The 14,820-nt window shown below is 37.5% G+C and overlaps 1 protein-coding gene across 2 annotated transcripts in view; it reads right to left on the reverse strand.

The window, feature by feature from the left end:
* Positions 1 to 14,820, reverse strand: part of LOC114054053 (ras-related protein Rab-31) — a 182,741-nt gene that overhangs the window by 38,881 nt on the left and 129,040 nt on the right. For both annotated transcript variants that reach the window (XM_027877118.1, XM_027877119.1), the window contains one exon: positions 3,603 to 3,712. In XM_027877118.1, coding sequence (XP_027732919.1) covers positions 3,603 to 3,712 — 110 coding nt within the window. The remainder of the gene's footprint in view (positions 1 to 3,602; positions 3,713 to 14,820) is intronic.

A 14,820-nucleotide genomic window follows, 5' to 3' on the forward strand; every position in this document is an offset into this window, starting at 1 on the left:
AATGAATGAATGAATGAATGAATGAATGAATGAATGAATGAATGAATGAAATCATTCAAGATCTGGACAAGTAGCCTAGGCCCCACCTAACAAGAATGTAAGTTAGTACTTTAAGGAGCAGGAGGATTACTGTAAGAAGTTCAACTTGCAGTTGCTTGGATGATAACTAAAACAGGCTGCAGTTATACAACTGACAACTGAAGAAGACCTTAACTAATTCTTCAAACATAGACACTAAATCCATGGTCTTTTGCTGGAAAAGAAACAGTGATGTGGGTGGGGATTGGGGTTTTTTCCAATAATTCATCATCCTGGAATTCAACAGCCAAAGTCAACAAGCCTTGCAAAATTCCTGTACTATGGAGAGTATGAAGTGAAAACAGGAAAGGAATCCTTTAGCAGAATTATTTATACTATGTTGGCTTTGAGCAGCTAGGGTTGCAGGGAAGATGGAATTGACTGCAAGGAACTAAAGAACACAAGGGGATACAGAGGTCTTAGCAACATTCCTTTCTAATTCTCTGCATAGCATATTTTAGGTCACGGTTCTCTATCTCCAGCAAGTTCTTGTTAAGGCCAAAACAAGCAAATAAAAGAATCCCTTTCGTGGGTCCTGATCTGAGTCTAAAGTAATGAAGAAAAAAACTAGTTCAATGGAAACCCAGTCTCTCCCTGTGCTTTGCTGGGGGAGGCCAACAATGATCTCAGGCTCAAACATCAAACCAAAAAACTTTCCTTCTGGGGGTGTCAGGTTCCAGTCAATTTGAAAACAACTGTTCACTAAGCTTTGAGCCTTCCCCTGAGGAGGATACCCAATTTTCTTCAAGTCCAAGACTCACCCAGCCACTTCTACTTTCAGCAGTAACTCTGGGTAAGTCAATTATAACTGAATGAGGTTTCTTTGGAACTCACAATGAAAAATGCTCTCTACTTCCAGAGAGAGAATTGATGAACTCTGAGTGCAGACTGAAGCAATTTTTTTCTTACTTTCCTTTTTTTTTCATTTCTGTGTGTGTGTGTGTTTTCTTTTGTAACATGGCTAATATCAAAATATATTTTACGTGAGGAGCAGAGGAAGGGAGAGAATTTGGAACTCAAATTTTTTTCAATGAATGTTTACATGTATATATTAAAATAAATATACATAAATATATTACATATTACACATATATGTTTCATTAACTTAATTAATTAAACAACATACATATTAAATATATATATATATATATATTTTTAAAGAACTCCTTTGGAGAAGCTCCCAGGGCTGTTGTTCAAAAAATACCTTCCACCATAGGCCAGAACAGAAAACCTTTATGGGTAGAGTTGGTCAAGATAATAATTAGGTATTTCAGGAGAGCTGCCTTTCTACAAATGAAGATATTTAAGAAGCCATCCACCCCAGAACTTTATCCTCTGACAAATGCTATTTATGGTAAAACAGAAACATTTTTCAAAAATCTGTAAGGATAACAAGATACTAAGCAGGAGCAGAAAATTGATTACTCTCAATTAGCTGTTCAGTAGTGATGACTTTTATGAACAGCTGCTCCACCTAGTTTCCAGTTTGTTTTGGGGAGGAGACAGGATTTTCTGCCATTGTTCAATCAGGTAATAGTAGTTACTAAAGGTTTTAGGTATTTTTGCTTTGTTTATTTACCTTATCATGGCCGATTCTTGGCATCTCCCTCTTACCCTCCCAAATAAGAGCTACCAACAAATGGTCCTTGAGATCCCTAAACACAGAAAGTTCTGTATGGTGTATACAATAAACTTCAGAAATTTGAGGTAATTTTTAAAAATAATTTAAGCAAATTAAAATTATTGTATTTGATGATTTTTATTGTTTTTAGTATTTTGTGACATCTTGGGATAAATAATGAGATTTACTTAGTCCTTTAAGGTTCACAAGCTTTCCTCATAATCCTGGGGATTATTTTAGCTGAACCTTCCACCTCCCTAGTCTTTTGATATCTCATCCCCTCTTCCCCACATACTCTTTAATCTAATGACACTGCCTTCTGCCTTTTCCATGAACAAGACACTCCATCTTTCTGCTCCAGATACTTTCTCTGGCTATCTCCCATGTCTAGAATGCTCTCCCACCTCATCTCTACCTCGTTGTTTCCCTGGAGGCTTATCAGTCTCAACTCTAATCCCACCATCTACAGAAAGCTTTCCCAATCTCTCTTGATTTCCTATTTAGTATATATATATAGCTTGTCTACACATATGTATTTGCTTACTGTCTTCCCCATTAAATTGTGAGCTCCTCGAAGGCAGGCATATTTTTTGTCTTTCTTTGTATCCCTAGTGCTTAGCACAGTGCTAGCACATAGTAGGTATTTAATAAATAACTATTACTGAGTTTCAAAATAAAGCGAAGTAATATTTTTAAAGCACTTTATAAACCTTAAAGCACTACACAAGTGCTAACTATTATTACAAGTATTATTATCCCCATTTTATAGATAAAGGAATAGACAAAGGCTGAAAGAGGTTAAGTGACTTGCCCAAGGTCAGAACTAGAAGTCAAAATACAGGTCTCTCTTAACTCCAAATTCAGTTTTCTTTCCACTTGATCACAATGTTCCTTTCCTATGATGAAGTGAAAAGGTCACAGATTCTCCAAGTTGGGAGAGACCTCATAGGTCATTTCTTTCAGCCTGAACTAGAATTCTCTCTAGAATATCCCTGATACATGTTCATTTAAGCTGAATGCTAAAGATCTTCAGGAATGGGGAACCTTCTTGGGAAACTCCATTCCATGCTCAGCTCCAGTTACTAGGAAGCTTGTCCTTATATTTAATCTAAATCTTGTTGTTCAGTCATTTCAGTCATGTCTGACTCTCTGTAACCCCATTTGGGGTTTTCTTGGCAAAGATACTGAAGTGGTTTGCCATTTCCTTCTCCAGCTCATTTTACAGATGAAGTAACTGAGGCAAACAGGTTAAATGACTGGCCCAGGGCCACTCAGCTAGTAAGTGTCTGAGTTTGAACTCATGAAGATGAGTCTTTCTGACTCCAGGCCTGGCACTCTATCCACTACGCTAAATCTACCATTTTTCTTCCACTCATCTTTATTGACAGCTATGATATTCTTACTAAGTGTTCTCCTCTCCAAGCTAAATACCCCTTGTTCCTTCAATTAATCTTATTGCAGGGTCTCTGGTGCCCTCACCATCCTGGTCACCATCCTCAGAGGTACTCTAGTTTGGCAATGCCTTTCCTACAGTGTGGCACCCAGAACCCAACATAATGGTTCAGATACAGTATGACCAGAGCCAAGTACAAAGGGATTACCACCGCCTTCATCCTGGAAATGTGGCTGTTAAGGCAGCCTAAGATCACATTGACTTTTTTTGCTATTATGTTACATTGTTTACCTACAGACCAACAGGTGAGAACACAGAATCGCAGTTTTAGAGCTGGAGTCATCTTAAAGATCATAAGGCTGCAGGTTTGAGCTCCTTATCTGCCAGAACACAGGTTCCATTTAACAGCTATTGATCTAATCTAAGACAGCTTTGAAAATACACATACACACACACACACACACACACACACACACACACACACACGAAAAATCAAAGCGATTTACTTACTGATTCCTTGAAAGAGTTCCTCAATGTTAATAGCACATTTTGCACTGGTTTCAACTACAACTGCACCTATGGATTCAGCATATTCCTTAGCATCCTTCATAGGAACCTCCCTGGAAAAGAGGTAAAAAACATAGCAATAATTTGTAAAGAACTTAGTATTTAGGAAAACAACTCTCATCCCATCCAATCTCAGTGTGATAGAAGTAGCTTCTCCATTCATTCAGCAAGTATAGATGTACAATGGCAAGTGCTGAAATGGATAAAAAAGAAATCAAAGACCTGGTCCCTGACCTCTGGAAGATTCTAGTAGAGTCTAGTTCCTACCACTTTGCTTAGCACATAGCAGGCACTTAAAATGCTTATTGGGTGATTGGAGGGAAAAGATAAATATACAGCATTATTGCTATTTCTCAATTTCCTCTGGAGGACAGCATTCCTAAACAGATAAACTAGAGCATATACTTATGCAAAGAATGTGTCTGTGGGAAATTTTTGTTGTTGTTGTTGTTCACTCTTTTTCAGTTGTGTCCAATTCTTTGTGACCTCATTTGGGTTTTTCTTGGCAAAGATATTGCAGTGGTTTGCAGGGTCTTGAAGAGTCAGACATATCTGAACAACAACAAATTATATGAAATTAAAGGGAGGAAATATGTGAAAAGAGTTATCTGGTCACACTCCTCTGGGTGAGGTTTTGTTTGATAATGCCCTTCCTAAAATGTGGCACCTAGAACAGAATATAATGAATCACCAACCATTTATTAAGCATTTTCTACCATTCAGGCACTGTGCTAGGCACTGGTGATACAAAGAAAAAAGAGAAATAGTCCCTGCCCTCAAAGAGCTTGCCTTCCATTTGGGGAGGACAGGGAAACATCTTCATGTATAAGAAATATAAACAAAAAAATAGAAAACAACTTGGGGAAGGGATCAGTAGCTTCAGGAAGATAGGAAAGGGTTTTTTTGGTTTGGATTTTTTTTTTTGCAGAAAGTAGCATGTGAGCTGAGTTTTACATGAATAGGAGATTCTAAGAGATGTAGGTAAGGAAGGAGAGCATTCTAGACTTGGGAGACAGCCCGCGAAAAGGTACAGAAACAGGAGATGGGGTATTGTGTGAGAGAAGAAGCAAGGAGGCAGTTTGGTTAGTTTGCAGAGTTTAGAAAAGCGAATGAGGTATAAAAAAGATTAAAAATATAGGTTGGAAATGTGTTGTGAAGACCTTTGAAAGCCAAAGAGAGGAGTTTGGCTTCACAAAACCTTGCATAGTTATTAAGGAAACTTAAAACTTCTGAATAATTTGTGTTATCTAAAAATGGAATAAGGAGCTTTCTGAGGTAGTAGGTGCCTACTATATGAGACACTGTGCTGGGTGCTATGGTTACAAAGATGTTTGGGAGACAAACTTTGTCTTCAAAATGCTTAGAGTCTAACAGGGGAAAAGACATGCATGCAAAAAATCACAATGTGAAAGAAAATGTGGTAACTATGAAGAAAAAAGGCCTTGGCAGATGGGAATGATAAATTTCAACTGGAAATGTGTTGTGATCAGGGAAGGGTTCATGGAGGAGATGGCACCCGAGTTGGACTTTGGAGAAAAGGAGAGATTCCAACAGATGGACCTGATGAGGGCTATGGAAGAGAATGCTATAAAGAAATGAGGGCCGGGGAGGCATAAGCAAAGGTGTAGAGTCAGAACAGAAAAGGAAAAGGACAAGAGTCAGAGAATAGCCAAGTGAAGATGGAACATGGGGCATGGGAAGGGAGTTAAAATGATACAAGGCTGGAAAAATAAGTTCGAGCCAGATTACAAAAAGCCTAAAATGTCAAAATTAGAATTTTATACTTAATAATAATAGCCAACATTTTTATATAGCACCTACTATGTGCCAGGCTACTATGTTCTAAGTGTTTTATACATATTATCTCATTTGATGCTTACAACAACCCTGGGAGGGAAGTACTATTATAGTTCCCATTTTTCAGTTAGGAAAACTGAGGCAGAGAATGGTTAGGTGACTTCCTCAAGGTCACACAGCTAAGTAAATGTCTAAGGCCATATTTGAACTCTTCCAGACTCTAGGCCTAACTCTCTATCCACTGCACCATCTAGTTGCCTCTTTATTTTGCAGTTAATACAGAGCTAATACAGTTTTTTAAGTAGAAGATTGACATGATCCAAAATATTAGAAAGATTATACAGGCAGTGATGTGAAGGAAGGATGCATTAGTGAGGGAATAGGTTGGAGGCATTAAGACCAATCATTAAGGCAATACTAAGAGGCAAAATGTTATGAAGGACAAAAGTAGACATATTGTAGTAGAAATGGAAAGGAAAGCATAGATAAAAAAAAAACAGCCTAAGCTGATTTGGATATGGGAAATGAAAGAAAGGGAAGAGTCAAAAGATGACTTTGAGATTATGAGACTTGGTCCCAGGAAGGATGATTAAGCCTTAAATAAAAAGAGCAATAGTAGGGGCAGGGATGAGTGTTGAGGGTAAGATGGTAAGTTCAGTTTTGGTAATATTGAGATGCTGGTGAGACGTTCAGATGGTAATATCTAGCAGGCAGCTGGAAACAAAAAAAAATTAGCTCTAGAGAGGTAATTCTTAGTCTTTTGTGTGCATCATGGGCCCCTTCTAAGAATAACATTTAAATGGTTAAATTAAAACACAGATTACAAAAGGAAACCAATTACGTAGAAATAAAGATATAAAAATACATATTTTTAAACTCAAGTTCACAGACAACAGGTCAAGAATTCCTGCTCTAAGGCAAGGAATTTTTCTACCTCCAACAGCATTTGTAGTAGAGTAAAAAGAACATAAAATTTAAAGTCAGTAAATCTGGGCTTAAATAATGGCTCTGTTGCTGTGTTACACTGTTAAGAGAACTCAGCATGCTTTTAGTTAAATCAAATAAGTTCTTTACGTTTCGGTTTCCTCCTCTCTAACATAAGAGTTGGCTGGTCTTTAGAACCTCCTAGCACTAGATGTTATGATGATCCTGAGTTATATATGAGGTCCACAGTTCAGGTGCTGCCATTCAGATCAATAACCCTGACTCATTCAGTCCTGATATTCAGACACTCAAATGGATCTGGGATCTCTTCAACTGAGTCTTTTTTCCATTATATGGATTGCAACCCATCTGTGCTTGTCCATCTTCTGCAACTCAAGACTCAATTCAAATCTCACTCTATGTAGGATGCCTTTCCTGGTTCCACCAACTGAGAGTGATTCCCTTCCATCTACTCTGTGTGTGTATGTGTGTGTGTGTGTGTGTGTGTGTGTATCTTATCCATACGTAGTTGTTTGCACGTTGTCTCTTCCATTAGAATGTGAGCTCCTTGAGGGTAGAGTCCATGTTTTTACATTTCTTTGTATTCCCGCACTTGGCACAGTGCCTGGTACATCATTGGTGCTTAAAAACAGAACTATTCTAGACATCCTCTGAGTCTCCCCTAATTAGGAACACAGGCCATACTGTTCTTAAGATTCAGTCTAAACAGTGGGAAGCTAAATATCATTACACTTACAATCAATCATTGAATGATTCCAATAATGAAATCTAGAAAATGCTTATTAATTATTATCCATATTCAACTCTAAGTCCATTATAGAGAGTCCATCCAACTTTTTGTAGGCCTTCTTCATTTTCTCTTGTCATTGTGAAGGGATGAGTGAGGCACTTTGGCTGTTCACCTGTCATCCCTTCTCTTTGCCATGTGATGAGCTCATCTTCTAGGGTCCCTTCCAAATCTAAATCTATAATTGATCCTATGACCTTTATTCAAATTCATGTGGTCTTAGGTATGTTACTTCCTTTCTAGGACCCAGTTTCCTCATCTATAAAATGCAAGAGTCATACTAGAAAGTCAATATGGCAAAGTGGTAAATACTGGACTTCCATCATGACTCTGAAACTTATTAATTATGTGACCACAGGCAAGTCACTTAACCTCTGTTACCTCAGTCTCCTCACCTGTAAAATGAGGAAAATAATAGCACTTAACTCGAAAATTTATGAGGATTAAATGATATAATGTATATAGTGTTTTGCCAGCTTTGAAGTGCTATATAAATATCAGCTGTTATTTTTATTAGATTATCTCCAACGTACCTTCAAGGGCTAAAATAAGGACAAAAATACCGGCAGTACTTTCCTAACAGGGTTGTTTTCAGGAATTAATGAGATAATGTATGTCAAGTATTTTGTATACTTTAAAACACCATATAAATGTAGGTTAATAATAAATCCTATCGTCCCATAAATTGTATATGAGAATGGGAGTTTTGACGATTAAGGTACCCTTTTCAGAAGGAGGTCACATTCCAAGCCCTTTCCCAGCTTAACCATTAAAACAGAACTATTCCAGATGTCCTCTGAGGCTCCCCTAATTAGTAACACAGGTCATACTTCCAGTAAGATTCAGGCTAAAAAGTGGGAAGCTAAACGTCATTACTTAGAATCACAGAATGATTCTGATAATGAAACTAGCATGTTGGAGGTCACGTAGGCCCTCCCTGTGCTCGCTTTATAATTTTACATTTATAAAGTAACACCTCAGAAAGGTCTGCTGCATCTAGGGCAGTATGAAATAAACAAGAAATTTCACAGTAACAAAGTCAAGATGGTCTTCTGGCTCCCTCCCCCCCGCACCCCAAAACACAGGAAGATACCTTTTTTCACACATTCATTGTATTAAACATACTATGTTTCTAAAATCCTTAGTATATAAACAACACACAGAAATTTCAAAATTGGCCAAACTCTAGGAAGCTGACATTTACCATTCAAAAAACGAAAACGTTTTCCTCCCTCTTTACTCTCTTCCCACTATCATGGCCCCTATCCAAGGTCAAGTTTAAAATGGCAAATAAGCTGCCAGTATTGTAGCATGGCAACAGTGAGCAGTATATGGTAGTTAAATGTCTGGTGGAATAGTTTTTGTCACCACCATCCCACGTGTTTAAAGTATCTGGGCCAAAAATGATGGGAAATATTCATAACACTCCATCAAAATCCTGCAGAGGCAAGCTGTGGGATGTGTGTGAAGGCTGTTGTGTGTGATGAAGCAGAGTCTTATAGCCTTCCCTGATACCAAGGACAGCCACTGAAGTGAATAATTAGAGTTTGTTATGTTCCCATTACCTCTTATATTTTCTCTAAATATCCAAGATATTTATGTAACACAGATGAAGCAACTCTTTTAATGATAGTTTTGAAGCAGCAATGTGTATGTTTAAAAATAAACTTTTACTGATGCTAGATGCAATTTACCTGTGAGGAAGAACAAAGACCAAAAAGAACTTTTTTAGCTAGTAAATAATTACTATGTTTACCAAAAGACTCAATCATACTTAGCCTATATATAGAACCGTATAGCTAATCCACTCAACATCCCTATCACGGGAGTGAGAAAGTGTTCCCATGAGACCCTACCTGCTTAATCATGTGGATCCAGAGCTCCTATTTACCTGCAGCCAAAGCCTCAGCGTCAAGTTTAAGCAAGCAGTGTCAGGTTCACACCATAGACTTAGACTGAGTGTTTTCTCATGGAAAAACACTCTGGGTCTGAAAGCACACCCTAGTTCCCAGAAAAGAAAAGATTTTTTTTTTCAATTCAACAAATAGTTATTAAGTATCTACAAGGAATAAAGCATTGCACTAGGCTTGGGAATACAAAGAGCAAAACAATCCCTTCCCCCAAGGAACTGACATAAAGAAAAGTTCTTAAGGTACAAGGTCTTTGAGCATTGCTTTTAATAATAGGATTCATACTCTATCCCTGGGCAGAAAATGAAGGTAACTGAAGAAGGTCCTATAAAGAAGAGATAACAAAATATGGCCAATCCCTGAGAGCAGAGAGGTGGGGGATTACTAGGGCAAAAGATTATATGCAATGTTAGATGAGGTTTTTGTACCAGATATTTTTGCTTAATTGTTTTTCTTTGTCACAAATAAGGGTTGGATCTTGGAGAGGGAGGGGTGGATGACTGTGATATAAAAACAAAAGTCATCAATAAAAAAGTTTTAAATTTTTTTTTGTTAAGGAAAGTGAAGGTAACATCTAGGAAAGTGGGAGGGAGGGTGGCTTAGGAAGAAGTGGTCATGTCCAGATCTCAGGAATTGATAGTTGTACCTTTTCTTACTCGCTCTTTGGGGCTCATTCCTTGTAGACCTTTCTTATGGTTCCTTTTCCTATTTCAGCCTAATCTCTGATGGTTAGACTCTGAGCTAGGAGTCCAAACATCTGGAAAAATGCAGTGCTTGAAAATGATCCCTGGGATACCTGGAATTCCTAATAGAAACTCCAGGGAAATTCAGGCCAGCAAGCAGATTAAAAGGAAAATGAATACTTGCTCTTCTGGCAAAATTTCTTGTATCTAAACCTGACCCTTAATAACACTATGTTAACTTACACTTTTGAAAGCCACATTTTGGCTGCCATAGGATTGGATGGAGTATTGGCCTTACCTGCGGTCAGATACTGCCTTTGCTACTTACTATCTGTATGACCCTGTGCCAATCACTTAACCTCTATGGGCTTCTTTAGTCTCCTCACCTTTATAGTAAGAAGTTTGGGCCAAATGACTTCTCAAGTCCCTTCCAAAAACTCTATGATCCTAATGACCTGCCATCTGTGGGGCCTGGCTGAGGAAGAGATTCAGTCCTCTTACGGGGCCTTGACCTTTTTGCTCCCTCTACTTTCATGATTAACCAAATGTGTGGTCACCTACTTCAGCCTCTTGACATCAACTATCAGCAAAAGATAACCTCCTTGTAGTCCAACATGTTACCAGCTGTCATTGAATGACCTCATATAAACTGCTTTTTCATTCACTACGTGTCAGCAAAAATTAGTGTCTATCAATAAATCAATAAGCATCTATTAAGGGCCTGGCACTGTTCTAGGAAAGAATACAAAAATTAAATAGTCCTTTCCCTCAAGGAGCTCACATTCTATTGGGGGAGATAGCAAACACACATATTAGTATATGCAAAATATATACCAAATAAATAAAGATAATTTTTAGGAGGGAGGCAATAGAATTCGTGGAGGAGGGATTCAAAAAGGATTTGTATAAGGAGTGGTGTTTTAGTTGAGCTTTGATGAAACTAGATATTCTATTCAACAGAGGTAAAGAGGGAGTATGTGCTATGAATGGAGTCTAGATTCTATGAATAGAATCTAGAGTACATTCCATGAATGGCATCTAGAGTTCATTTCATGGATAGGATATAGAGTACACTCCATAAATGGAGTCTAGAATTCACTCCGTGAATTGGGTCAGTGATACTCATAAGACAGGACCTTAGGAAAATGTCAGTATTTGATTCTGATACTTCAATAATTTGATATTTCAATAATAATTTTGCTGATCTTCATGGTCTTAGCATTTGTTTGTTATGCTTAAGAGTTTTTAAATATTCAATCTGGATTCATCTTGAGTTTTTACCATCCTGCATCTCTAATTCTGAAAGTTTCTAGGTCACCAAAAATATTAATGCTCCTAATGACCACTTTTGAGATTGGTTTGAATATTGGATACACAATGTTCATAATCAGTGCAGAAAAATTAATTATCCAATAGGCTCTATTCCATTTTCCAAAGTCTGCCTAGAAATTATAGACTTAATGAGCTACCTGGCAATCCTAACTTTCATCTTCATCTGTTGCAAGAATTAAGCAACAAGAATTTATTAGGCATCTATAAAGTGCCAGGAACTGTGATCTGTTCTGGGGATACAAAGAGAAAAATGAAATGAAATTACTTTAAGAAAACAGCATTTTTACATATAAGAAGACAAAATATAATAAGTAAACACAAACAGAAAAGTCTTAATTAATTAAAGTTAAAAATCACAAGTAAATATACAGTAATTTCTGGTGAGTACTAGCAGCTCAAGGAATCCAAGGAAGCCTCCTTTAGGAAGAACTTGAACTGAGCTTGGCAGAAAACAAGGAATTCTAAGAGGCAGCAGAGAGGAAGACCAAGTGCATTCCAGGCACAGGAGATAGCATAGCCTCAGCAAAAGCACGAAGATGAAGGATGGTACCATGTGCCTGAAGAAAAGCCAATCAAATAGTCTAGCTAGAATGCAGACTGCACTAAGGAGAACAACACCTAATAAGCCTGAAAAGGTAGGTAGAAGCTAGATTGTGAAGGGCTTTCAGTACCAGACAGGAACTTAAATTTTATCCTAGAGGCAATAGGGAGTTACCAGATTGGAAATAGTGTTTGGACTGCAAATTCCCAAATCCTGACAATTCTCCCTGTCCCTGTCCTCTAGTTCCCCTGTCCAAATTGCACAGGAAAATTTTAACATCTGGGTTCCAAAGTTATTATTCATATAATGCTTTAAGGTTTATAATATGCTTTACAAATATTATCTCATGAGATATTCATAGCACTTAGCACAACAGCTGACAGGTAGTAGATGTTATATAAATATTAGCTATTGTTATTAGATCCTCAAAATAACTCTGGAAGGTGTGTGCCATTTTACAATTGAGGAAATTGAGGTAGATAGAGGTTATGTGACTTGCCCAGAGTCACACAGCTAGGAAGTGTCTGAGGCTGAATTTGAACTCAGGTCTTCCTGACTCCAGGTCCAGCAATCTTATCCATTGTGTCAACCAAGCTGACTCTTTTCTGGACTATGGAGATAATCTCTTCCTCTACCTACTTCACAGGGAGTAGTGAATATAAATTATCAAAGACTCATGATAGTAAGGTTAAATGAAAATTACAAATTGTTGTTGTAATGCCTCCATGCTCTCCTTCTGACTTGTCAGGTCACAGTAGTACAACCTAAATCACAATAAATGTTTGTTAATTGTTGATTTTAACCTAGAGTTATTGCTTCTAGTCTCTCCTCCCTCTGATCCCTTCTACTTACCACTTCCATTTTTTTTTTTACTTTTTTGCTCAAGAACTTAAAATGACTCCCTAACCTACTGAAGTCCAAATTCTTCTACCTGTCTTTCAACTACTTGTCCTAAACCTATCTTTTCTACCTGGGAGGTCACATTTTCAGCTGTATTATTTTATACTTCCCAACCTAAGCCTTTTGACAGACTAGTCTCTTTAATATCCCACTCACATACTACGCTCATTCACACCAGTACCTCTGCTACTCTCCCTAAACCAGTCTTCATTATTTTAACTAACAAAATGTCTCTGAGCTGCTTACCCTCTGGAAATTAACTCACCCCTTTGCTTATAGACACCATCTTCTATGAGCTGCCAGCATGAGAATTATATTAACTCTTTTATAGGGCATCTCTACTGCCACCCACTTCTTTAACTTAAGGCCCATCACTGCAGTGGCAGGCTGATTTCCACAGAAGTTTAAACAATCCCCCGTCCTCAAAGTCCAATAAACAGGAAACCTCACAATGTCTGAAGCATGTCGATTTTTAAAGCTCTATCCCTTTAAAACTATTAGATGATCCCAAAGTAAATAAAAGAAAGTATCCTGAGCATTATAGATATGCCAGCTGGTTTTGAATTATAGTAAAGATAGTAGTGCTCTGAATGAAACCCGAAAATGTGGCTAAGACCCAGATCTATATAAACTATTACATGGTATCTCTAGTAGTTATTAAAAACCAACACTCCACAACTTGACATGAGGCTTTTGAAATCCCAAAGAAACAGAGCAATTTGTCAAATGGTGTTAAGCGTGTGTGAGAGGACTATTCTTCAGTGTTTATTTAATTTTAGTTTAATCATATATGGATTAGCAAAACCTGGAGCACTGTGTACTGTCTATCATGGTATTTATGGGAATTGGCTTCCAACATTCCTGAGAGCCAAAATAACCAGTGGAATAGAGGAGATGAAGATTCATTATTTGCTTCTTTATTACATATTTATTTAGTGAGGCAGCTAACCTGTGAGACTGGATAAAGGCATCCTCAAACCTCTATTCTAAGCCAGTATAAACCCCTCTCCAGAGGAAGGTTGCTCTATGTTTCGTTGTTTCAGGGATAAGGCAGTGCACACATTTTGACAATATACATCATGTCTCAAGTCTTAAGAGATGACCTAGGACTAACTTTAACATTGAGTTACAAGTTGGAGTTTTACTTCACTAGGAATGCTTGATTTAACTAAATAACTATGTCATACAGAACATGAAGGATTCATTTTGTCCAACCAAAGGGATCACCTCAAATAGTGCTGGTGGCAGAAATAACAACAACAATAATATCAACTAAATACATGGCATTGCTCATTCTAGCCTCAAATACTCCTAAACATAATAGTAATTTATTTAGATCTTGTATGACCAAAGTTGAATTTAAGCTTCTCGGGAGCAAGGATTGGGTTGTTTTATTGTTTTGTTTTATCACTGTATTCCCTAATATGGTGCATTACACATAGTAGGCATTATAATATATGTTTGTTGAATTGGTTAAATTGCGCAGCACTATGCCATAAGTGAAAGGAAAACTTAGTTTTAAAATGCATTGTTACATAGTCAGGTAAGTCTGTAATTCACTCTCTTTTCCTGCAGAGAAGGATGTTGATGTTAATTCCTGTTCCTGCTGAATGAACATTATGTAGGTAGAGATCTCTCTGTGACAAGGCACACATTTTCATGAATCTCTGAGCGACAAGGGTGACAGCTGACATATCAAGTAAAGGACTAAAGTCACATTAGATTCTAGGAGGGTCATAGCTGACAGTTCTGGGTAATAACAAATTTCCCCAGAACTCTATCCAGGCTCATATCAGTAAAAAAGATCAAATATCCAAATAAAACATATTCTCATATGGAGTGATGGAAAAAGGAAAGGAATAATTCTGGAGTATACTAACCCCATCTGAAAAGGCAAAATTATGAGTATATGGTTTAGTTATAACCCCAAGAGAGTTACTATCCTTCTTAGGATTCTGGGAATGCCAACTGAACAATTAATTAGGGTCTTATTCTATTTTGATGAATGATTATTCAATAGCTTAGGACCACCTTTCTGAAAAATCACCTTTTATGCTTTCCCTGACTTTGTCTTTCCCTCTCCCTGGATATCTTCCCCAACCTTTATCTCTACCTGTGGAAATCCTACACATACTTCAAAGCCCTCTTCAAATGCCATCTCTTCTATGAAACTTTGTTAATCCCCGTAACAAAAATCTCTCTCTCCCTTCTTTATACTTTCAAAGCACTTTTGTTTATGCCTTTTTTGTGGTACTTATTATAACCT

Source organism: Vombatus ursinus, unplaced genomic scaffold (genome assembly GCF_900497805.2).
Source record: "Vombatus ursinus unplaced genomic scaffold, bare-nosed wombat genome assembly UNPS02014812.1, whole genome shotgun sequence".
In the NCBI taxonomy this organism is placed as follows: domain Eukaryota; kingdom Metazoa; phylum Chordata; class Mammalia; order Diprotodontia; family Vombatidae; genus Vombatus; species Vombatus ursinus.